At 39.0% G+C, this 24,561-nt stretch overlaps 2 protein-coding genes across 2 annotated transcripts in view; one reads left to right on the top strand and one right to left on the bottom strand.

Moving 5' to 3' along the window:
* The window catches only part of LOC124794775, a 196,902-nt gene extending 173,771 nt beyond the window's left edge, over positions 1-23,131 (bottom strand). The window contains exons 1-2 of the mRNA XM_047258409.1: positions 23,068-23,131; positions 4,059-4,247 (exon numbers count right to left, since the gene is read on the bottom strand). Coding sequence (XP_047114365.1) covers positions 4,059-4,177 — 119 coding nt within the window. The 5' untranslated portion in view covers positions 4,178-4,247; positions 23,068-23,131. The remainder of the gene's footprint in view (positions 1-4,058; positions 4,248-23,067) is intronic.
* LOC124795615 lies at positions 18,450-18,962 on the top strand. Its single transcript, XM_047259687.1, has 2 exons — positions 18,450-18,594; positions 18,637-18,962. The coding sequence occupies exons 1-2, from the start codon at positions 18,450-18,452 to the stop codon at positions 18,960-18,962; spliced, it is 471 nt and encodes a 156-aa protein (XP_047115643.1).
* Positions 23,132-24,561: the final 1,430 nt, after the last annotated feature.

Here is a 24,561-nt window from a genome sequence, read left to right as displayed (position 1 = left end):
TTAGGGAGTAGGGGTCAGTTTTTCCAGAATTCCCTATATGGCTATTTTTTCAGTATATTGTATTGAATAGTTCATGTGGCATGAGAAGAATTTGCATGTTTTGAGGCGGCCCATAAAAGCAGCTGAAAATAGCTTTACCAAAGACTGGCTGCAGATGAGGGCAAAGTCAAACCCTACCATGGTTGGGTTGAATCTGATGCAACGTAGGCCAAGTGAAAACATTAATTACATAGCAATTAACAATGTGTACTAATGTTCCAACCTGTAGCACAGTTGCAATATTACAACTGCGAGGCAACCACAAAGTACTAATAGTTAGCACTTCAATGGCCAAAATGTACTTGGTTGAAAGCTTATAGAATTAAATAGCTTGAAGTACATGAAGATTTTATTAAATCAAACCATACTGGAATGTATACACCTTTTTAATCAAAGGTCTGCACATTAGGGGTTTATTTGGCACATGGATACTCAGCATTCAGTGTTCATGACACTAACTCGTTTCATCAGCAAATCACAGTTGTACATTGAATGAAATGTCTTACAACTGAATTATCATGAGACAAGCCTAGTATTCTATTACTATTATTCTATTGTTCATATTGTTGCTGCTGGCTAACATTAAAGGTATCACATTTGAGAAATTGACAGCACTTTACTGTTCTGTAACCAACGAAAGAGCATTCACAATAGTCACTTCACTTCTTTATGAAAAGGAATATACCATAAATTATTTCTTTATTAATTTTGACTTTCATTGTTCTGTAAGAAAAAGAATATAACACGTGCACAAAAAGTAACAATGAGAATAGCCCTAGGAAGATACCAATTAAAAATACGACTGATACTCTAGCTTTCAAGTTTCCAACGCTCCTTCACGATAAAGATGGGAACCAAGGAAAGGGTATTGCAAGGAAGAAAAGTTTGCTCCAAACACTTTATAAGTAGTCACGGAAACTACAGGAAGTAATAAGGAATTAATTATGACTGACAGCAGAGATTCAAATTCCAGAACAAATCTGACAATCTTAACCCCCATTCACAAGTACAAATTAAATCAGAAAAAAATAAGAAAGACTAGGGTTTAACAACTTGTTGACATCAAGGTCATTAGATCACTAGCTCTAGTTGAGAAGGATCAAAAAGGAAATTGGTCATGCCCTTTCAGTGAAACTACCCGGACATTTGCCTTAAGTGATTTATTGAAAAATACAGAAAACCTAAACAAAACAATAGAAAATCCAGGATGGAATGTAACAATATTGTGAAATGAAAGTTGCCACCATATAGCAGAGATGTTGAGTCACAGATAGGTACAACAAAAAGACAGTCACAAGTAGAGCTTTCGGCCAGTAAGGCTTTGGTCAAAAATAGATGATGGGCGGACACACACACACACACACACACACACACACACACACACACACACACACACACAAAGCGAGTGTGGCTTCAGTTGCTTGAGACTGCATTCGTGTGTGTGTGTGTGTGTGTATGTGTGTGTGTGTGTGTGTGTGTGTGTGAGATTGATTTTTTTATGAATGCCTTACAGGTTAAAAGCTTTATTTATGAGAGTCGTTTTGTCGTGCCTATCTGCAACTCAGCATCTCTGCTATATGGTGAGTAGCAACTTTCCTTTTCATAATATTGAAAACCTAAATAGACATTTGAACCAATCCTCCCAAATATAAGCCCAGTGTCTTACTACTGGACCACATTGCTCTGTCAAATGAAACAATAACAAAATGCAGAAAGGGTTTGGTTAAAAGTGAGATGTTGGAGAGAGCTAATAGGAAGTAAACTATAATAGAAATGAAAGACTAAGGGAAATGATGCAAATCAGGTGGGGAATAAACTGACAGAAAAAGGACATACCAAAGTAAAGTTGAATTAAATAATTGTGTAAATATAAGTATAGAGGGACCAAGATAACGATAATGTACATTAAATTGGAAAGAGTGAGGAAAGAAGACTGTGGAACATAAATTGTGGGCAAGGAGACATTCATGTATCTCATTGTCACATTAAGACTTAAATGCTCACTAACAAGGTGAAATCCCCAGGATTCACATAAACTTATTGAAGCCACTTATTACTGACCAAAGTGAGTGTACCAGGTATCACATCTTGCAGCCATTCACCCTGGTGTGCCCTCACCTGGGAGTAACTGACAAAAAAGAATTTCTTGTGATCTACTGGAGCCTTTGAAATAAGTTTCAAAATGCCTTAATAGTGAAGTGGCTAAGCTGAAACTTCCTGGCAGATTAAAACGTTTCTCAAATATGATACCTTTAACGTTAGCCAGCAGCAACAATAGGAACAATAGAATAATAGTAATAAAATACTACACTTGTCTAATGATAATTCAGTTGTAAGACCCTTCATTCAATGTACAACTGCAATTTTCTGATGAAACAGGTTAGTGTCATGAACACTGAATGTTGAGTACCCATGTGCCAAATAAATCTCTAATGTGCAGACTTTTGATTAAAAAGGTATATACACTCCAGCATGGGTGAGCGATAGGTTTTGATTTAATAAAATCTTCATGTACTTCAAGCTATTTAATTCTATAAGCTTTCAACCAAGCACATTTTGACCATTGAAGTGCTATTAGTACTTTGTGGTTGTCTCGCAGTTGTTATATATAACTGTGCTACAGGTTGGAACATTAGTACACATTGTACATTGCTATGTAATTAATGTTTTCACTTGGCCTACGTTGCATCAGATTCAACTCAACCATGGTAGGGTTTGACTTTGCCCTCATCTACAGCCAGTCTTTGGTAAAGCTATTTTCAGCTGCTTTTATGGGCTGCCTCAAAATGTGCTGATTCTTCTCATGCCACATGAACTATTCAATACAATGCAGTGTACATGTCTATGCTATACTGAAAGAAACAGCCATATAGGAACACATTCTGGAAAAACTGACCCCTGCTCCCTAATTAAAACTGTTTGCTATTTAATAGTTATGTAGTACCACTGTGGTAACATATCACCTTCCTGCTTTACATCTCTTACGGCTTGGACAACAGGAGTGGACAACCAGTTTACACAGATGGCAGTTTTGCCTTCTGCTGCTGCTAACAGTTAAAAGGGTTGCCGGGTCAATAGTGGTTGATGGGTGTATACAACTACTCAAACTGCAAGTGAAGTAGCAGTTTGTTGTAGCACATTGGCAGTGGTGGACAGCTAGTGTCAGACATTGAGAGCTCTCATTGGAGGGACTAGGTTCCACGCATGCTGCATTAAACAAACAAATAATTCAATCAGACTATAAGGTTCTTTTCAGTATTGCTACGGAATGTCTACTGTCTGCCTTGGACCAAGTGAGCAAGGTAGAGAATGTTGCTATGGTGGCCAGTATCCTCTTTCTATGACACAAATGCTCACATGGATCAACACGGTTCTTTATTTACAAGAACAGGAAGCTACTTATCTTGAATAGAGTCCATGTGTTGTGGTACAAGCTCAGTAACAGCGTCCGATGGTGGAGTGTGTGTGTGTGTGTGTGTGTGTGTGTGTGTGTGGGCGCCCTACATATTTTCATGCCTTCATTTTTGCAAATACTTTATTTTGTTTGTTATTTATCTGGCATTTATTCTATTTGAGTTGAACTCTCTTAGCAACCAACCAGCTACATGTAATTATTACAAATATTTTGGAATTTGAATCAGTTCATTGTCATTTTTTAAACATTCCTGTGCCCCCCCCCCCCCAACCCCCCCCCCCCCCCAATTCTCCCCCCGCCATCCCATGATAAAGGATTTGGAGCAACATTTCCTTCCTTTCAGTGCCCGTACTATATGCTTCACTACTCCTGTTCCTTATACTTGTACTGATAATCAAAGGTTAGAAAATTTTGAAAGTTAGACATTCCACCATCTGTGTGTGTCAGCTCGTTCCAGATAGTCCTGTTTCAGCAGCTGCTAAGTAGATTCTCTTCTTCCAGCATGGATATTGTTAACATCCACTTCTGACCATTATTCATAAACAGAATGCACACATTTCTGAAAATTAGGTGAAGATACAAAGAAGTGGAAAGGTTGACACACCTTGCTATATCTCGCTGCAACTGTTCATGCAGGTGCTCTCTCAGCTTACGTAGCTCAAGGTCCTGCCTCTTCTGGAATGCTACAGTGAGAGACTTCCTAGAGGCAGCCTCTCCTGCCATGAGGCATGACTCTCGCTCTCAGCTCCACTTCCCACCACCTTCAACATTGGCCGACATGCTGTGCCCTACTCTGTTATCAGGAAAGAAAAGCAGAGAAAATAGGTTTTAAGAATCATGATAAATTAAGCAGCAAAAACTGGTGCAGAATAAAAGGCAAATACTGATACAGAATGAAAGTTGAAGCATAGGATCAACTGAAAGTTTTGAGAGACACAGTAACGTTTACATTTGTAGAGTACAGATATGGCGAAGCAAGCTTCTTGCAAAAAGAGAGACAAGCCGGCAAGGATGTTCTGATAGTAAAATCTGCAGAGACCGGAAATATTGGTAGGTGTTACACTGTGAGAAATATTCAGATGATTAACTGCTGAATTGTAATGTCTCACAGGGAATACTTACACATGCAGGGTTTCAGAAAATGCTTCGAACTGTCTCATTATTGAGCACATTTCAAACACTCTAATTTCCCCTAGCCTCAGTATAGCACTAATTTTGCTTAGCTAATAATTAATGAAATTTTCCTGATAGTATTTTCACTGCTAACATAAAAATATTTTATGAAATATCTAAGTACATTGTATAACTGACCTATTTATGATTATCCAAGTTTCAAAAGGAAATGGAGTTAACATACCCAATTTCAGCTCAGAAGAATCTTTTGTATATGCCACAGATATTCTCTTAGGTGAGTTAGAGTTAAATCACATGGAGAATACAAAGCAAATTGAAATCATGCTCACTGGGCAGTTAAGACAAAGGAATATTGTAAAACTCCACAGGAATATTTCCCACCTGGCGTATAGACTGAAATGTAGTGTTGGCCAATAGACTTATGTTCTTAGTGATGAATTTGATGAGGTTCCATTTCTCCTAGTAACAGTTCATCTGCACACATGGTACTGTTTTCTGAGAGAAACTGCCTTACAGGGTCAGAAGATTTATCATCTATAAAATGCAACTTATGGGTCATGAAATGGTAATGTAATGGGAGCTTAACACACTCCTTTTCATTTTCTCTTGGGCATGCTACCTCTCGAGTCTGTTTTATTACGTCATAAACAGTGCTTTTAATTTTTTTTCTCCCTTCTATTTCTATCTTCTCCCCTACTCATAGTCACCCCTCTAATCATTTTTAGCATCTGCCCAATATCATCACTGATGTAATTGGGTTATAGTTTCCACATGCAAACTTTGGTAGAACTATAATTATTATTGTTTATAAGTAAACTTATAATTACAGCATCATACAGGGTGGCAATGTTTCATCCAACATATCAAGGCCACCAACATGATAGATTTCAGGCAGGAACGGGGTTAGACCTGGGGGTATGGAGTACTTTCAACAGTTTGGAAGACGAATGGCAACTTGTAAGTAGCCATAAAAAAGTTCCAGTTTTGACCCCATTCAACACCTACGTAATACCAACTTTTAAATCATTTTCTAGAAAGAAAAACACCTGGCTACACTATATTTTTTCCTTTCTTTGAGAGATGTGGGGTCTGCAGCCACCCTTGCCCCTCGACATGGGCACCACTGGAACATACGTATGCATGGACATACGCATGCATCAACATACATATGCACCAACATACGTATGCATAGCAACACTATCCTTCTAAGGTGTCTGATACACTGCAACAGAGACCCATAAAGATTCAAAATGGCCACCACAAATAAAATAAGGTGAGATTTTCATGTCTTTTTAATACTGGCATCATCAGAGATATAGTAGGAAGAGGAGGAGGAGGAGGAGGGTATAGGGAAGGGAAACCTTGTGTGAGTACTGGCAGAAATGGCTCAGCATTTTATCCAAGTGATTTTGGGAAATAATGGAAAAACCTACATCCACATGGTTGGGCAGAAATTTGATTCCCCCCCCCCCTTCCCCTGTGTCTCAACCACCCCTTTTCCTCCCACCTTGCTCAGTCAGGTCAACTGGGCAAATAAAAAAGGATGGAGGAGACTCACTATTATTGTCCATCATTAACAACATTTTTTCAAATGCATTCTTTCTCATGCCTAATACTGTTTATAGAAGTGGCTGTTTTTAATGCATCAAGCAGCCTAAATTAAAATTTGCTATTTACAATCAACACAATTTTAGCACCAGAACGAGAAAATTATGAAATTATAAAAGTATTAAATAATGTGTCCACTGATTTAGCATACAGTTATACAACACAGACTTAATTTCACAGTTTCTGCTAGGCCATATACTTATTTTGAAAGAGATAAGGAGTATGTTGCCTCTACACAACACTTTACGACAGTGCATCTTGCAGGCATCTGTTTAAGCAATTTGGAATATTGATCACAGCCTCACATTTCATTCAGTCACTTGATGAAATTTATTGTTAACAACTCATTACAGTTAGACATATTCATATATACAATACTAGAAGGAAAAATCATCTCTAATCATCTCTAATGAACCCAACATAGACACAGGAAGGAGTGAAGCACAGCTATAAAACTATTTAAAGATATTCCAATGGAAATAAAATGTGTGATACACAGAAGAATGTTTTCCAATATTGATTAAGAGTCATTTCTCCTTAACAACTCCTCATATTGCCACACACAAATTGTTGAATAGAAATAAGCAGTCAATTACAAACTTGTCAACGGCAGCATGAGGCTATATAAATATACATGTGAAATCTTTCATTCAACTGATATGTTCCACATCATAACACTTATTGTGATCATGATCTACAAAATATGGAATGTACTGATCTACAAAATATGGAATGCACCAACTAACCTACCACCTAACTAATTAATTAACACTTATTACAGAACATGATTGCATGCAACAAACCACAACTGAAGGTCTTTACAATAACCCGTGCTTAAAGCAAGAAGAACACATACCAGGATAAAAAGCTGTAATAACTGAAAGAAAACTAACGGTAAACGTCATTGAGGCTGGCTTGGAAATCACAGTGCTTTATCAGGTATGTTCCCATTGGGGATCTTATAGTGTATTGTGAATTCTGAACCGCAGTGCAACTCAGTATTTTCATACTAACATATAAATAAAAAATGTACAATTAAAAAATCCAACAAGATCCCTCACTGCAGACCCATTGAGAATGGAATGACACTACTTCCCCAAATGCAGTGCCCCCATTGTGACATGACACTTTTAGAAGAGTAGAAAGGGAGCCTCACTGGGCACAGTCTGGCACAGGGAGAGGAGTGTCGAAGAGCTGAAAAGACCCTGGCTCCCTCTCGCAGTGCTGCATATACCTGTGTTATGTGCTTGTACAGAAGCAGAATGACGGACTAAATAGTTTTCCGAAATTGAATAAGAAACGAATAAAATAAACATTATACAGCTGGTGGAGCTCAGTGGCTACCACAATATCACCACAAAGAGCACTGTTTGATGGCCAAGTTTGCCATTCCCCACAAATAAGGCAATACTAGCTAGTAGTTGCCAACTTCCAAGGATTCTTCCAATCCCAGCAAGCCCACTAAAATGTGCAAAGTTACAGTGGAAACATTGTGCGCAACTGTAAGTTTTGGTACCAATCTACAACAAATTCCCAAATAATTAAATTTCCATTTAGTACTAGCTGTTATGAAAATGCTGTAGCAGACACAAAGACAGCTATATTTGTGTGTAGTGCTTTGTTCTCTCCTGCAATATGCTTTTCTCTGATGACCCTACTGTAAATTAAGACATCCCAGTTCAGATGGCACATGACTTCACATAACCATCACAGAATTCTGAAATGGATGATGATAAAATGAGGAATCATTTTGTTCAAATGCAAATAAAATGATGAAAAATCAAACATCAAGTGCTGATAAAATTCCTTTCAGTTTCACACAGAGTAAGTTGCAAAGAGAGCACATTTCTCGGTATAAATTAAATATCCACTGGGCAAACAGTTTAGGGTAATGACAAAACAGCACACAGACATTCTTCCACAATTTATATGGAAAATTCTGGGATAGATCTGTAGCATACCTGAAAATTTGATCTCAAACACTCAAACAAAGCTGTCATGCAATATTGTTAATCTTTGAATATATAGTGAAGAAGATTAGGGTATACAAAGAGTAATTTCTTTATGAAAAACAAGAAAATTTGAGGGACTTAACACGTAATAGTAACAAATACCGTTACTGAGGTGTGTATAGTCTGTCTGTAAACTAAAGAGTGAGCAGCACTTTTGGTGGGGGAAGTGGCCTTTCCTGGAAGAACGCTGGCACCAGCCTACAGGGGCACCCAAAATCTGTTGCCCGTTATATGTCTAGCAGTGTAGATCGGTGTGCAGTGATATACGTCGTTTCTGTTCGTGGGATCTTAGTTGCCAGTGTCAGTGAGTTAACTTTGTACTTCGATATCTGGAAGTGATGGATAATCGTCTAGCATTGCAAGACAATGTGCAGAATACGAAGAAGAGGAGATATTTGGGGAGTAACGAGCGTCCGATCGTCTCTAATGTTATTACAGCGTGTATTAAATAGGCGACCGAAAAAGAACTGTTGGCTAATATTACCAGTCCCAATCAAAGGGCTGCAATTTATGCAAACGTCAGCCTCACGTAATAGGATGCATAAGTAAGGAATGGAAACATAAGCCACATGGTTTACTGGAATCACCAAGAAGGAAAACTAATAATTTTGGGAGGAAACCCATCGTTACAGACAGTTTCAAAATCACGTAAAACCTTTGATGCTTATGGAACACTAAATCTCTATCTCGGTCGCTATTGACCTGATTCTAAGACATATAGCTTAAAACATGTAGGCAATAGCTTTTCTAAACACTGCTAAAATTTCCTTCGAAACATGTACACAGATTCTGGACTAATAAGCAAAAAGCTTGACATACGAGGTGCGTTCACATATTAATTTTTATTTTTTTATTTTTTAATCTACAGCAATGTCATCCTCTTCAAAATATTCCCCATTGCATACTATACACTTATGCCAGTGATTTTTCCAGTTCCCGAAACACTTTAGGAAATGTTTCTTCAGGATAGTTTATAGTCTCTTAACTGTGCATTTTTAATCTCATCCATGCTTGTAAAACCACTGTCCTTTAAGGCCTGCTTTGAAATGTTTATACCACTTGTCTGCCCTTGGTTTACTCATAACAGGCTCACCAAAAGCAATATTACCATTTCTAAAAATTTCATACACTTTATTCCATTCTTCTAACAAAATTTAATACACATTCTCTAATTTATTTTTATACAAAACAAATAATCATTGATGCTACCAAAACACGTGTAACCTTTCTGACCGCTGACAACAGAGTAAATACCCAACATGCATAACATTGAACACATACTTTTGAGGCATGTTTATGAAGACAGTGACAAAAAAGTAGTGCAAATTGGGCTAATACAACACACAAAATTATAAACTTCTGCTTACTTTTTAAACACACTTCGTGTTGCAAGAATTGTTAAGTTTCAATGACGCTCTTCAAAGAAAACTTCTACCTTTTAGTAGAAACACAAAATAAGAACAAGCCTAATATTCTACAGACTGATTGCATTATATGGGGTTCGTTTTACAAATAGTAATAGAGGAACATACATTCACATAAACAGGCATTTGGTTCTATGTTTGTAGTAGAATCCTGACTTCCGTTCTTATGTTAATATTATTTACTCTATAATGTTGTGTTTCGGAAGAAGCTATAGTTTTTTTTTTTTTTTTTTTTTTTTTTTTTTTTTTTTTTTTTTTAATGGTCTTAACGCATTTGCCTGAAAATGAACGCAGCCGAGACGTATCTGTACACAGCTTCGTCACATATTTGAAGCGCGCGCCGCGGCAGTGCTGGTACCACGCTGTGAAACAGCCTGTAGAAGCGCCTTGTGACGTAGCCGGGTTGGCAGAGTGGGGACTCGCTCGCTCTTCAGTTCAGCGACAGACTATACATATGCTTGCAGAGTGCTTTTGTACATTGCAAGAAAAGAATCAGCTATCTGATAATCTGATATTATTGCTGACTCATAGATATGCCAAGTACTTCTGTTGAAACTTCAGGGAAAACGGAAAGTAAATAAGGTTAAAGTTTAGTGTTTTACACACACACACACACACACACACACACACACACACACACACACAGAGAGAGAGAGAGAGAGAGAGAGAGAGAGAGAGAGAGGTGGGTCACTTCACTGGCAATGAACAAGAGAATGGATCAACCAAGAATTCCGTCACTCAACCAAGGAAGAGCCAAACTATAATTTAGTGAAAAAATCATTATGCCATTTGCTTGCAGTTAATTATGATAACAATGCAAAACAATCTACTCAAGATGGCCGGGCAGCGATTTGAAGTCCATCACTCCCACATGCACGTCTTGTGTCTTAATACATCCCAAGTGGGATGGCTCATTTCTAAGGCACTAGACTAGTGTTTGGAAGGAACAGAGTTCAAACTTGCACCTGGCCATCCAGTTTTAGGATTTCTTTAAACTTATTCAGGCAAGTGTCTGGATATCAACACTAAAAATGTCATAGTCTATATCCATCCCCATTTTACCCAATCTTAGGCTTCATATCTAATGATCATGTCCTTAATGGGACATTAAATGCTGATATTCCTATAACCAATACCAATGAGTCACCTCACTTGGGGAAAATCTTTCAAATGAATTAACAAAGAATGAAAACAAAAACTGCTAGCTTTGAATGCCTTGCTAGTTGCTATCACTGAAAAACAGATCTTTCATGCCTTGCACATATCATCCAAGATGGAAATCAAAAGTCACTCACAAAGTAGATTGAAGAATGACATCAATGCATGTGACGAAAGCCCAGTTTATAAAAAGTCTGGATTAAGTTGTCCAACATAAACAAAAGTTGACAGGCATGTTTCTACATCTGAAAGATGATATCTATGCAAATTTTGCACAAGTCACGTAAGAGTGATTCTGGTAGTGCTACTGTGAAGCAGCAAATCAGATTTGCTTTGAATACACACTGTAACCACCATGAGCATTGGCTACCTTTGAGATTTGACATGGTGAGTTGCTGTCAGTCAAGATACCTTTAAGGTGACAAAGATGCCATTATCAACACCTCATCGAGTTTGAACAAGGTCATGTAATAGTGCTATCAGCTGAATGTTCCTTCTGTGGTACCACAGAAATGCTTGGCAAGAATGTAGTCACTGTAGATGATTCCTGGCAACAGTGCTCAAGAGAACGTAGGGTCACAAGAAGATCGGGATCAGGCAGCCATGTGACACTACTGAGAGGAAAGACCATTGTGTTCAGCAGCAGCAGCAGGAGGAGGAGGAGGAGGAGGAGGAGGAGGACTTGTCCATTGACACCAATGGGAGTAACAAATTAACTGGTATCTTACTTTCCATTGAAGCTGTGGCTAAATGATCTCCAACTGGGTATAAATAATCTACTTTGCCAAAACTTCAGCCAATCTTTAGAGTAAGATAAAGCTGTCAGCTTGAAGGTTCCTTCCTCCAATCTTTGAACTTACTTGCCCAGTCAGTTGAAGGGGAGGTTTAGAGTTTAGCTTGGGCTCACAACCATGTTACAGCTTGGCATTTTTCACATGCACAAATCAATGCCAGAGGTGAGAGAAGTGATAAATGATACGGAAAATACCAGAAGTGATTGGGAATTGAATCTTGAACCTCTGGATCTGTAGTCCAAAAATTGTCCATGTAAATTGGATCCACACTTGGTAAGGTGTTTATATCATTTTTAACAGACTTAATTAACTTTAGGATAGAAACACTGACACAATCAAGATAGTGATTGGACGAGTTACATTTTTCTGGTACAGAAAAGATTTGTGGAAGGTCTTGTGAATTTTACCTGTTTCACTGAGAAACTAATTTGTCTCCGAGACATAAAAACCATCTTCCACTTACATTCTCAGAAGGCGCATATTTAGTCCTTGTGGCAGATCATAAAAATACAGGAATAAAAAGTAATATCAGTCGTATCACTGAAGAGGCAGCTAATGAGATGTTTGAAAATAGCAACACATGGTTCATGGTAAACCAATTATTATTATATTTTAACAGACAAACTTTTCATTACCTACAAATGAGGGGCCTACTGTCAGAAGGATCACTCCAGCACCCGAATCGTTTTCATCAACTGCTGCATTTTCTGACTTTTTTTTTATTTCAATATGTCATTCTGTATCATAGATACCTGGAAAATGCATGAAATAAAGACATTTTTTATTTTGTAACAGAAGCTTACTTTTAAGAAATTACACTGATGAGCCAACAATTACAATATGATCACTGTCACTGCAAGATTGACTGCTGGCTGATGGCATGGTGGGTAGGTGATACAGTTAAGGAAAGTCCATAAGAGGAGCAGAGGCAAATGGGGAATTATTCTAGTGATGATATGGGCTGCAAATGGGGAAATCAACTAACTCAAGTGACCATGACAATGGGCAGATTAATATGGTCCAGTGCTCGGGAACAAGTATCTCAGAAATGTCAAAGCACCTGTGGAAAGTGACTGAAGCACAGTGAACCACAAGTAAGAGAGGTGGTTTTGGACATCCATACCTCCTCACAGAACATGAAGTTTGGAGGCCTGTCCACTCCATAAAGCAGGATAGGCAGCAATCTGTGGCAGATCTGATGACAGCATGCAATGCTGATGCATGCACAAGGTTTTGGAACACACCGTCGAGTGCACATTGCTGAACATGCTGCTTCGCAGCAGACAACCCCTATCTTGTCTTAAGATGATCCATATCATCAGTTACACCTGCAGTGGGCACAGGTTCATTTCGACTGGACCACAAATGAATGGAAACGTGTCAAATGGTCGAAAGAATCAAGCTTCTTGTTACATGATGTTGATGGTTGTATCTGGATACACCGTTATATAGGCAAACAGCTGCTCAAACATGCAGCACGTCACAGACACAGGCAGGTGGGGGAAGTGTTACAGTAGATATGTGCTACAGTCTTGCTGCCAGCACCTCACTGTTCGCACACCACATTTCGCTGCTCATCAGAAGCCTTGTTACACTGATGCTGCACTCCTGCTGGCGGCACATCACTGCGTCGCACAGGCACCTCACTCGGAACATTCACCCCAAGGCTGTTCACATCACTAGCTGACTGGATTACTTGCAGTATATGAAGCAAAAATTATATTCTCTGAATCATCTGACGACAGTTGTATAGGTTCGATGAAGCAAAAATTATACTCTCTGCATCATCTGATGACAATAATAGGGATTTGCTCACACCAAAAATGCGGTTATTAATACGGAGAAAGGAGGCATGGCTGTAAGAACTACTCTTCTAATTTACGTATCACCACAGTTAAACATAAGACAATTCGGCCTGCAGTCTTACTAACGCAATTTCTCTAGAAAGAGTGACTGGTAGGAATACTCACTGTGGTATTATTTTCTCAGTTTTTATCCACATCTACTTCAAGTATTACATCTGCTATTTTAAGATTTTTGTACTAATATTTTATCAAAAAGTATCAAACAATAAACTATGTGAAAGACAGGAAATAATTACCAAACATTAAATCCAAGTACTATTAAATCCTAATATTATCCACCATGAAGCAGTTGTGATGATGCCTCTGGTCCAAAATAGATTAGCGTCAAAAAATGGTTGCAGTAAGTTCCTGTTTAAAACTGTCACTTTAAATACTCTCTTGAAATTATCTCATAAGCTCACAACAAACATCACTGTCTGTGCAATGTGGTTATTTTGGTAGGATACTGGGAAAATGCAGTCACTCTACAAAGGAGGTTGCTTACAAAACATTCATGCGACCAATCCTACATTAATGCTCAAGATACCAATCATATTCAAAGAAGGGCAACCCCAGAGACGACATTTGTTTGTTACAAGAAAGATCCAGGGAATGCAGACAAAACCTAAGCTGGCAGAGGCTTGAAGACTCGCCCAAAATATCTACCCACAAACCAGTTAAAAAATTTTGAGTACCAGAATTGAGTGGTTCAAATGGTTCAAATGGCTCTGAGCACTATGGGACTTAACATCTCTGGTCATCAGTCCCCTAGAACTTAGAACTACTTAAACGTAACTAACCTAAGGACAGCACACAACACCCAGCCATCACGAGGCAGAGAAAATCCCTGACCCCGCCGGGAATCGAACCCGGGCGTGGGAAGCGAGAACGCTACCGCACGACCACGAGATGCGGGCCCAGAATTAAGTGAGGGATATACTACAGCCCTCTATGTATCATCCTTCCAGGAAACATGAAGACAACATTAAACAAACTGCAGATTGCACACAGGTTTTTAAGCATTCCATATGTGAGTGTAATGGAAATAAACTTTAATATATGGTGCAATATGAAGTACCCTCTGCCAAGCATTCATGGTGGCTTGCAGAATATGAATGTGAATGCAGTTATTGATATAGATGTATGGTGTGTGAGACACTGTGTAAATGGTTAATGCTTCTCTAAACAATAGTGTCATGAGAGTGACCCTGAAGCAGCCAACAAGAGCTCAAGTTTCAGGACTGACTACGATAAGCTCAGCTCCAAAGACAAACCAGCTTGATATCCTCACTCAGCAAGGATCACTCTAAGCAGCAATAGCACATGTTAAATGTGCCGATAAGACTAAGTAGGTTTGAATAATCAGCATCAGGCCTTGCAGGTGAATAATATCCTCATGCTATGAGGTACATTCACCTTGGCCTCCATGGTACCTGTGATAGTAATCCAAGGCCCCACGACAACTGTGGACTATGCGACCGTTATTGCAGACAACTTGCATCCTCTTGAAGATCATGACATCTTCCGGCAGAGTAATTGTCAGTGTCATAAAGCCATAATCATGCTGCAGTGGTTTGGTGAACACGACAGTAAACTCACGTAGAAGTCTTTGACACCTTATTCACCGTATCTGAACCCAGTAGAACACACCTGGGGCACTATCAAGCACCAACTCGACATCCATTAATTTAATGGAATTTTGTGAACTGAACTTCTGGATACCCACCAAGCCATGTCATGCAGAAAGACTGCTTCATTACCATCTAAAGGAGACCAATATCCTATTAAACAAATGGTCCCAATGTTTCAGTTCCCCTTTTCAAATCAGTTTTACAAATGGACAATTTCAAACTATAATCATTAAAATATTTGAGAAGTTTTGTAAATACAAATAACTGCCCAATATCAAATTTCTTCAACATCATCATCATCTTCAAATCTGGAGATTAGGTGGGATGCCTGTTCAGTCTTCATGGGTCTTTCATGATTTTTAGACTAAGTATTAGTGATGATTAAATTATGCTCTGTGCAAAATTTTACCAGGTAGCTTCCTCTTTCATACCTTTACCCTAGCTGATGGTCTCCTACTATGTTCCTTTATCTTCCTTTTCCTACTACTGACTTCCAGTCCCCCATTACATTTAAATGTTTGTATAGTTAAATATCTGAATAATTTATTTTACATCATACATTCTTTCTATCTTATCATCATCTACAGAGCTAGTTGGCAGTACTGCTGTGGTTAGCATTGGCTTCTTGTTTATTTTGGCTACACTAACACTTTCACTATGCTGTTCATAAAAGCTTACTGGCATTCCCATTATCTTATCTTCATTAGACTTATCTGCATTACCCTCTTAGTGACACCAGACTTCACTAATTCCCATTATGTCCAACTTCAATTTACTGGTTTCCCTTTTTAAACTCTAACTTACCTACCCGATTCAGGGATCTATCATTCCTCATTATGACCTGTAGAATGTCAGTTTTGTTCTTCCTGATGATGACATCCTCCTGAATAGTTCCTGCCAGAGATATGAAGGGGAAACAATATTTTTCCTTTTTTATGATCAGTCTTCTGACTGGTTTGATGCAGCTCCCTACAAATTTCTCTCCTGTGCCAACCTCATCATCTCAGAGTAGCACTTACAACACACATCCTCAATTATTTGCTGGATTTATTCCAATCTCTGTCTTCCTCTGCAGCTTTTACTCTCTACAGCTCTGTCTAGTACAATGGAAGTTATTCCCTGATGTCTTAACTGATGTCCTATCATCCTCTCTCTTCTTCTTGTCAGTATTTTCCATATATCCCTTTCCTCGCCAATTCTGCAGAGAACTGCCCCACTCCTTACCTTATCACTCCACCTAATTATCAACATTCTTCTGTAGTACCACATCTCAAATGCTTCAATTATCTTCTATTCCAGTTTTCCTATCGTCTACATTTCACTACCATATAATGTTGTGCTCCGAATGAAGATTCGCAGAAATTCAAAAATGGTTCAAATGGCTCTGAGCACTATGGGACTTAACATCTGTGGTCATCAGTCCCCTAGAACTTAGAACTACTTAAACCTAACTAACCTAAGGACATCACACACATCCATGCCCGAGGCAGGATTCGAACCTGCGACCGTAGCAGTCCCGCGGTTCCGGACTGAGCGCCTGAACCGCTAGACCACCGCGGCCAGCGCAGAAATTCCTTTCTCAAATTAAGGCCTATGTAGACTGCTCTTGGCCAGGAATGCCTTTTTGCCAGTACTAGTCTACTTTTGATGTCCTCCTTGCTCTACCCGTCATGGGTCATTTTGCTGCCCAGGAAGCAGAATTTCTTAACTTCATCTACTCTGTGATTATCAATCCTGATGTGAAGTCTCTCGCTGCTCTCATTTCTGCTACTTCTCATAACTCTCGTGTTTTCTTTTTCTTTCTTTTTTTTTATTATTATTCTCAATCCATATTCTGTAATCATTAGACTGTTCACTCTGTTCAGCAGAGCCAAACTGCTACTTTACCTCAGTTCAAACCATCCAGTACAGCTGTGAACCACCATATTGTCAACTGTTACAAAGCCAGATCAGTCAATCATACAGACTGTTGCCCCAACAACTACTAAAATGACTACTGCCCCTCTTCAGGAACCATGGGTTAGTCTGGACGCTCCACATATACTCGTTCATTGTGGTTGCGCATACAACCCACCCCACCATGGCGTGGGGGAGGGAGTTGCCCCATCTACAGAAGATTAAAAAAAAAGTGTGTGCACCCCACCCACAGGCAGCTATTTGGTTAGCAGCATGTAATACGTAGTGCACCACTGGTGCATGTAGCAGAGGACTACAGTTCTCAACATCTTGTGCATATTTAGGAAGTCTCTGGTTCAAGCCAGACACCTAACTCAGAACCAGGGGACCACAATTAGTATTGGTGACAATGCTGCAGATTGTGTGCTTTACTGTAATTCAGCAAGCAAGGCCCATCTTCTCAATTTTTACTACAGGAATGATCCAAATATGACCTTCGAGCTCAGTGGCACGCATAGTTCATTCCAACATGTGCCACAATATGTAGTTATTTGCACCCTGTTCCCCCAATGCATTCAACATGATGTATTCAACCTCCAGTCATACACACAGAGTGCACAAGATGAAGCACATAATGTTAAGTTTTTAGAACTACAAATGTATCACAACCTTAATAGGAAACATGTATCCTACGATTTTTTTAGTTTCAGCTATATTTGCAGAATATATGACCTATCATTAGCATGTCTCCTATCATATCCTATCCTATTCTAAACCTCTCCTTTTTCCTTACCATTATCAAACCCTTTCCAGGGATATGGCGAAGTCCTTAATGGCAGCTACGGTGCAGCTGGTAGAGGAGGCACCCTTTCCCCTCCTAAGGATAGACCTAAATGAGGAGTGGAACCACTGCCTTGTGGTGAAGAGGGATCTCCAAAGGCTGAGGGAGTAAACCATGAAAGAAAATCCTCGGATGTGTTAGGCTGAGAAAAAGTTGTCATTGCTTTCAATCAAAGAACGAGCCTTGGATTAAAAATATCTAATGTAGACAGCACTTATTGTTCCCCTGGAATGAATGACAGTTCTTCACAGCCTGAAGAAAAACCAAGGAATGTAAGAAGATACACTAAACAAGAGCAGAAACTAGAACCCAACAAAAAGACAAAAACAAGTTGAGAATGGGAACATTAAACGTAATAACCTTGACAGGAAAGACTGAAGAGATTGTAGACATGATGGAGAGGAGAGAGATTCATATCCTTGGATTGAGTGAGACCAAGTGGAAGGGAAAAAACTCTAAATTGCTGAGAGGTGGGTACACAATAAAGAGGCAAAAATTGAGTGGGGTTTGTGTTTCACAAAGACACTGACTCAGTTACAGATGTGAGCTTAGTAAGTGAAAGGATAATTAGAGCAAGAGTGAACTTAGGAAAGAATAGTTTTCCTATACTTCAAGTGTACACACCTCAGCAAGGGTGCAATGAGGAAGAAAAAATGGAATTCCTTGAAGAACTAGAAGACCTAGTAAGAGAAGATAACATTATGATAATTGGGGATCTGAATGCTCAGATCAGCATGGATATAAATGGATATGAGGAGGTGATGGGCCCTTTTGGATACGGAAGAAGAAATGTTGAGGGTGAATAAATTCTAAATCTGTGCATAAAGGATCATCTTTTAGTGAAGAATGCATTCTTCAAGAAACAAGATAGCCATAAGATTACTAGATATGGCTGGGATGACAACTCTAAGACAGTTATAGACTATATATTAACAGACAAATTAACTGGAGGAAAAGTAAGGGACACTAAAGTCATACCAAGTGAGCAATGGGATAGTAACTACAGGTTACAAGTGGCTGATCTGAATTATAAGATGAAAAGTTTGAATGCTGTACAAAGAATGCCAAAAATTCAGGAGTGGAAGTTGAAAGAAGAAGAAAATAAGAAAAGTTTCCAAAATCTAGTAGCAAAAAAAATGCCAAACACTGAGAGGGGTGGTGTATAGGAAGAGTGGAACCTGTTTAAAACATCAATAGTTAACAGTGCTGTGCAGATACATGGCAAAACAAAGGGTAAAGTGAGAGACAAAGAAATCAGTTGGTGGAACAATAAAATAGAAGATGCAATTTTAAAAAAGAAAAGAAAAACATGGAGTTTGAAAAAAGAAATCAGAACCAGGGGCTGGTACCAAAAGATGAATACTAGGCGACAACACTCGAGAAGGAATACTGACAAAAGAAATGCCAAGCAAAGACAATTGTGAAAGAAGAAAAGAAGAAGACTTGGGAAATATTCACCTAGAAACTAGAGCAGGATAGCAAAGGGAACCAGAAACTGCTATATGAATTATTGAAAAGTAAAAGATCTGATAGAGAAGACATAAAAGCGATTGAAACAGACGATGGGGATATTATCAGGGACATGGATGGTATCAGAGAAAAGACGAAGAATTATTTTGAAATCTTACTGAATGGGGAAGATGCACAAGAAACTGACACCGAAGTCATTGAATTAGAGGAAAAGCAGGATCCAATCTCTTGGTTAGAAACTGAGAATTCCCTGAAACAGATAAATAATGGGAAGGTGGCTGGAGTAGATGAGCTGACAGCAGATATGATTAAAGCCACAGGAATCCATGGAATACAATGGTTACACCAGGTACTGGGGGTGATATGGAAAGAAAACAAAGTGTCGAATGAATGGAAAAAAGGAATTATAATACCATTGTTCAAGAAAGGTAGTAGGAAGAAATGCACCAACTACTGAGGAATCACACTGCTATCACACTGCCTTAAGATAATGGAAAAGGTAATAGAAAAACAGATTGCGGGAAATTCTAGAACACCAATTAGAGGAACAACAGCACGGGTTCAGAAGTAATAGGGGAACAATAGATCTCATTTTCTCCCTCAGTCAGTTGATGGAGAAATACTGGGAAAAAGGAAAGGACTTGATAGTAGTATTCGTGGATTTGGAAAAAGCATGACAGTGTACCAAGGGATAAAATACAGAAATGCTTGAGAAAACAATGCTCGTGATTCATTAATTAAAAAAGTCCAGACACTGTACGATAGTTGTGAGAGCAGTGTACAAGTAGGAGGTGGAAGATCAAAATGGTTTAAGACAAAGAGAGCTGTTTAGTTAGGCAGTTCGCTCTCCCCTTTACTCTTCATTACACTTATAGACAGAATCATGAAAGAAATCAAGGAAGAAGAAAATGAAGATCTCAATGCTTTTGTTTTTGCTAATGACATTGCCATTTGGGGAGAGACGGAAGTGGAGAGTCAGAGAAGACTAGATTATTGAAACACAAAATTTAAAAAATTCAAGTTAACGATGAGTAGGAACAAGACAGTAGTAATGAAGATGAGCAGGACACCCACACCTTGTCACATCATACTGGAGGGGGAGAAGGTTGAATGTGTGAAAAGCTTCCATTATCTGGATAGCATCATATCACGTGATGGAAATTCCCAACTAGAAGTCTTAAACAGAATAACAAAAGGAGCTAGCTTCTTCCACCAAGTATGAAATCTAATGTGGGACAAGGAAGTCCCTCAAAGAGCCAAACAGATCATGTATAAAACTTATCTCCTTCCAACCATGATGTATAGTCAAGAGGCCTGTGTCATAAATAAGAGAGAAGAGAGTCAAATACAAGTATGTGAAATGAAGTTCCTTAGGTCAGCTCTACGAAAAACTAGGAGAGACAGAGTCAGGAATGATTTATGTAAGGAGAGACCTGCAGGTGACATTGACTACAGAGGAGAGAATGAGTGCTTTGAGATTGATGTGGTTTGGTCATGTGAAGCGAATGCACCCGACTCGAACTCCACGCCAGTATTTGGAGATTGAGGTACCAGGAAGAAGACCAATTGGATGGCCTAGAAAGAGATGTACAGACCAGGTTAAGGAGGATCTCAATAGGAAAGGAGTAACATGGGATGTAGTGGAGAGGGAAAAGCTATACCAGGACAAAAACCAATGGAGGCATATCATTTACAAATTTCCTACCCGGCTCACTGGAAGGAAATCCTGATGATGATGACTTCTGCCATAGGTGAGTTAAAAATGAAGAAGCTAGATTACTCAGCATATTTCCACTTATGTACAGGAATCTGTTTTTCAGGATATTCTACTTTTAGGTCTAGTACTTCCAGAACACAGAAGTGTGCACAGCACAATGTTTCTTTCCCATTAACTGTAAATTCCCTTTAATCTTCTTTCTATTGCAGTAGTTGGACGTGTCAACAATTATTACCCACTCACTGTACACATTCTTTATTTCTCTAACCACAAATTACAAAGTATTCAATATAACAAAGGTCTTATCACACTCACAATGACACCATGTCATCAGGCAAAGGGATACCCCATGAGCACGAACCTAAAGAAACCTGAAAACAAAATGACATAAGTAAATAGAAGAATAATTTAACATCCCATCAGTGAAAAGGTCACATGAGAGAGAAGGGGGGGGGGGGAGAGAGAGGGAGGGAGAGAGAGAGAGAGAGAGAGAGAGAGAGAGAGAGAGAGAGAGAGAGAGAGAGAGAGAGAGAGAGGGGGGGGGGGGGGGGGCAAGCCTGGATAGGGCAATGATGCCGAAGGAAATCAAGTATGTCCAAAGGAATCGTCTGGCATTTGCCCGATTCACTTAAGGAAAACCTCGGAAACCCAAATTTGGATGAACTGTTGGGTCCAGTGTTATACTCCTCTTACAATGCCATCTAGAAGACTGTTAACCACAATAAAGCATTGTTCTACATTCCTAACTGCTCTAATCAGTGTAGTGATGTGTGGGATGCTGAGCTACTCTTTAAGGACATTAGCGTCCCTGATACATTCCTTTATTTACCGTTCCCCAAATCTTGGCAGAGTATGAGATATCCGTAGTTTTTAAACATAAAATACACCACTTCAGAGCCTGAAATTAAAATATTTATAACAAAACCCCCTGATTATGGCATATAAAAGCACAGCACAATCAACACTTTGTGATATAAGCTCCATCATATGAAATGCTAGAAGCCTATTTCTGGCTAATTACTAACAACTAGCCTACAAAATACATCTATTAAGTGCATTAAGTATGACTCATCGTATAATCCCTTGAATCTAACACAATATAGCAGAAACTGAACTCAAATAACGAAACATTAAACAGGCCAGTGTTCCTATACATTGTAACAAAAATGATGATGATTTTTTGAAATACATAACATCTAGCTCATAAGTAGAAAGGGACTTCATTACATCATGACTGTTCAATGTATCAGTGTTATAGGAGTAGGCCACATATTTAAACAATCTATTGTAAAATATAATGGCAAAATATGAATGAATAATTACTAGTCAAATTTACAGTACACTAACTGCTACGAAGGAAACATACCGCACTGCAATTCACAAAAAATGTTTTCAACAGTCCGTTAACAGACAAAAATTATCGTCCACAACTCAAACCAATCAAGAAATGAACGCCCAACTCTATTTCATTAATCCTTATGCTATGATTAATTCGAATGCACTCAAGTCGGAGAGTAACTGGTAAAATATCTACACTATTGGCCAATGAACCGTCAGCGTAAATATCAACATCATCTGCAAGGTACTTGTATTACACAGAAACGCCGACCTACATTTTAACTACAGCGTCACACATAATATCGCAAGCAGTTATATTTCACTACGCTTAACGAAGAGCTCTAGGTCTGTAAACAATGTGCTGTACCAGCAACAGCTGCAGACGATCTGCACTCCTGTCACAATAAAAAGAAAACAAAAACAAAACTTGCCTGGAACTTTTCGAGAAACTCGGTCGCTAGTTGGCGTTCTAGCTATGATAGCGCTTTTTTCTTTTTAAATTAGGCCACGAGTAAAAATCTAAGCTGCGACGTGATCTAGCTTAATGATTTATTACTCGTTAGCATCATAAACATCACTTAACACCTCTAATTCACGCTAACTGAACAACGCCCACAAGCATTATAGAAAGCTACACAAGAATTACACGATTAGCAGTAGCACCATGTGTTGACGAGTGCCGTAAGCCTTACACTTTCACTCAACATAGTATATATTTTGACAAACAAATGTCTCAAAGCACTTACTGTCGCTATAAACCAACACCCTCACATCCTTAACATCTCTTTCGTTCGCAGATCAGACATTTCGATTTTCCACATTTGTCAGGCAGTGCATCCAACCTCAACGTATAATTTTGCGATATCACATTTTGAAGTACAACTATTGGCTACACTTTCGTGAGTTGCGAATGCAAGAAAACATAAATGATACCCTGTAATCTGTTACAGTAGACAGAAACATTAACTTAATTTCAGTATCGACGATTATTCGAAAGCAATACGTTTCGGTCTCTTTTTTCAGGTGTGTTTTCTTTAATCATTCGGACAGAATTTGATTCTCTGACAGATGACATGGTAAAAACGCATGCTCTAACTCAGTTACATTTACTGTTTTTGACAACATACCTTAGTTGAACTAAACCACATGTAGGACCGTTCTAATTCGTTTTCATCGAGCTCTGTGTGCTACATGCAGAAACAGGTTGTGACACACACATCATACGCACTTACATCTATCACTGTGAGTTACGTAAATTGGGTTCCTCCTGTTGATGTGAACCACATAATCTTCTTCCGTTATTTTTCTTGCCCAGACATGTTTCGGCATATTTATGTTGCGGTCTATCAGTTGTATTTTGGATTGGGTTTAGTTGGATAGTTTTTGCAGAACCTTCAATAAGTTTGACCTGTTGCTTCAGTTAGAAACTGATGAGCCTCAAGCAGAGGTAGGTGTAGACAGGACACAACAAACTTTCAATAGGAAATTGAAAAAGAATGTAGGAAAGTCATCGAAAAGGAAGAAAGTTTTGTTGTTAGGCAGTTCTCATGCCAGAGGTGTAGGCCAACTTCTGCAGGAGGAATTAGGACCAGAATACCAGGTCACAAATTTTTTCAAACCAAGTGCTAGTCTGGATCAGGTGACAGAGGATTTAGGTTCACTCTGTAAAGGATTTACCAGGGAAGACACCGTGGTTATTGTGGGAGGGCCAGGGAACAGCATCGACAGAGATCCTGGGTACAGTATAGAGTGTGACCTGGTAAAGATTGCTTCGGCATCGAGACACACCAATGTTGAATTTGTATCTGTCCTGAGATGCCATGACCGGCCTCATTTGAACTCTTCTGTTGGGAGAGTTAATTTGGAGTTGGAACGGCTGCTTGGGTCGGGTGCGGGGGCTCATATTGGTGTGGTTCCTGTTGATTATCTCAGTAGATGGGACTATACCAGGCACGGCCTACATCTCAACAGGAAAGGGAAGGGGAAACTGGCTGGGATAATAGCAGGAAATTTAAGGGGGGGAGGCACTGCCATGAATGGTAAAATACCAGTGGTTACAGGTGTTGGAGCAGCACCTTTTTTAGGATAGGTAAGACAGAAAGATGTCAAGTTCTACGAGAGGTCAGGATTGAAACAAATCTTCAGTTTAGGAAAGAAATTAAACAGCACAATTCTAGCACATTGGATCACCAATCACAGCTATCAATTATAAATTTTCACCAATCACCAGAAATTTTATC

The sequence above is a fragment of the Schistocerca piceifrons genome, chromosome 4, assembly GCF_021461385.2.
Source record: "Schistocerca piceifrons isolate TAMUIC-IGC-003096 chromosome 4, iqSchPice1.1, whole genome shotgun sequence".
Lineage (NCBI taxonomy): Eukaryota > Metazoa > Arthropoda > Insecta > Orthoptera > Acrididae > Schistocerca > Schistocerca piceifrons.
This window is presented reverse-complemented; position numbering and strand designations above follow the sequence as displayed.

What these genes read in the sequence shown, in the direction of transcription:
- LOC124795615 (XM_047259687.1), top strand. Translation starts at nt 18,450, where the DNA reads ATGGAATTCCTTGAAGAACTAGAAGACCTAGTAAGAGAAGATAACATT. An exon ending in CGGAAGAAGAAATGTTGAGG is followed by an intron (nt 18,595 to 18,636) that starts GTGAATAAATTC and finishes ATCATCTTTTAG; the next exon opens with TGAAGAATGCATTCTTCAAG.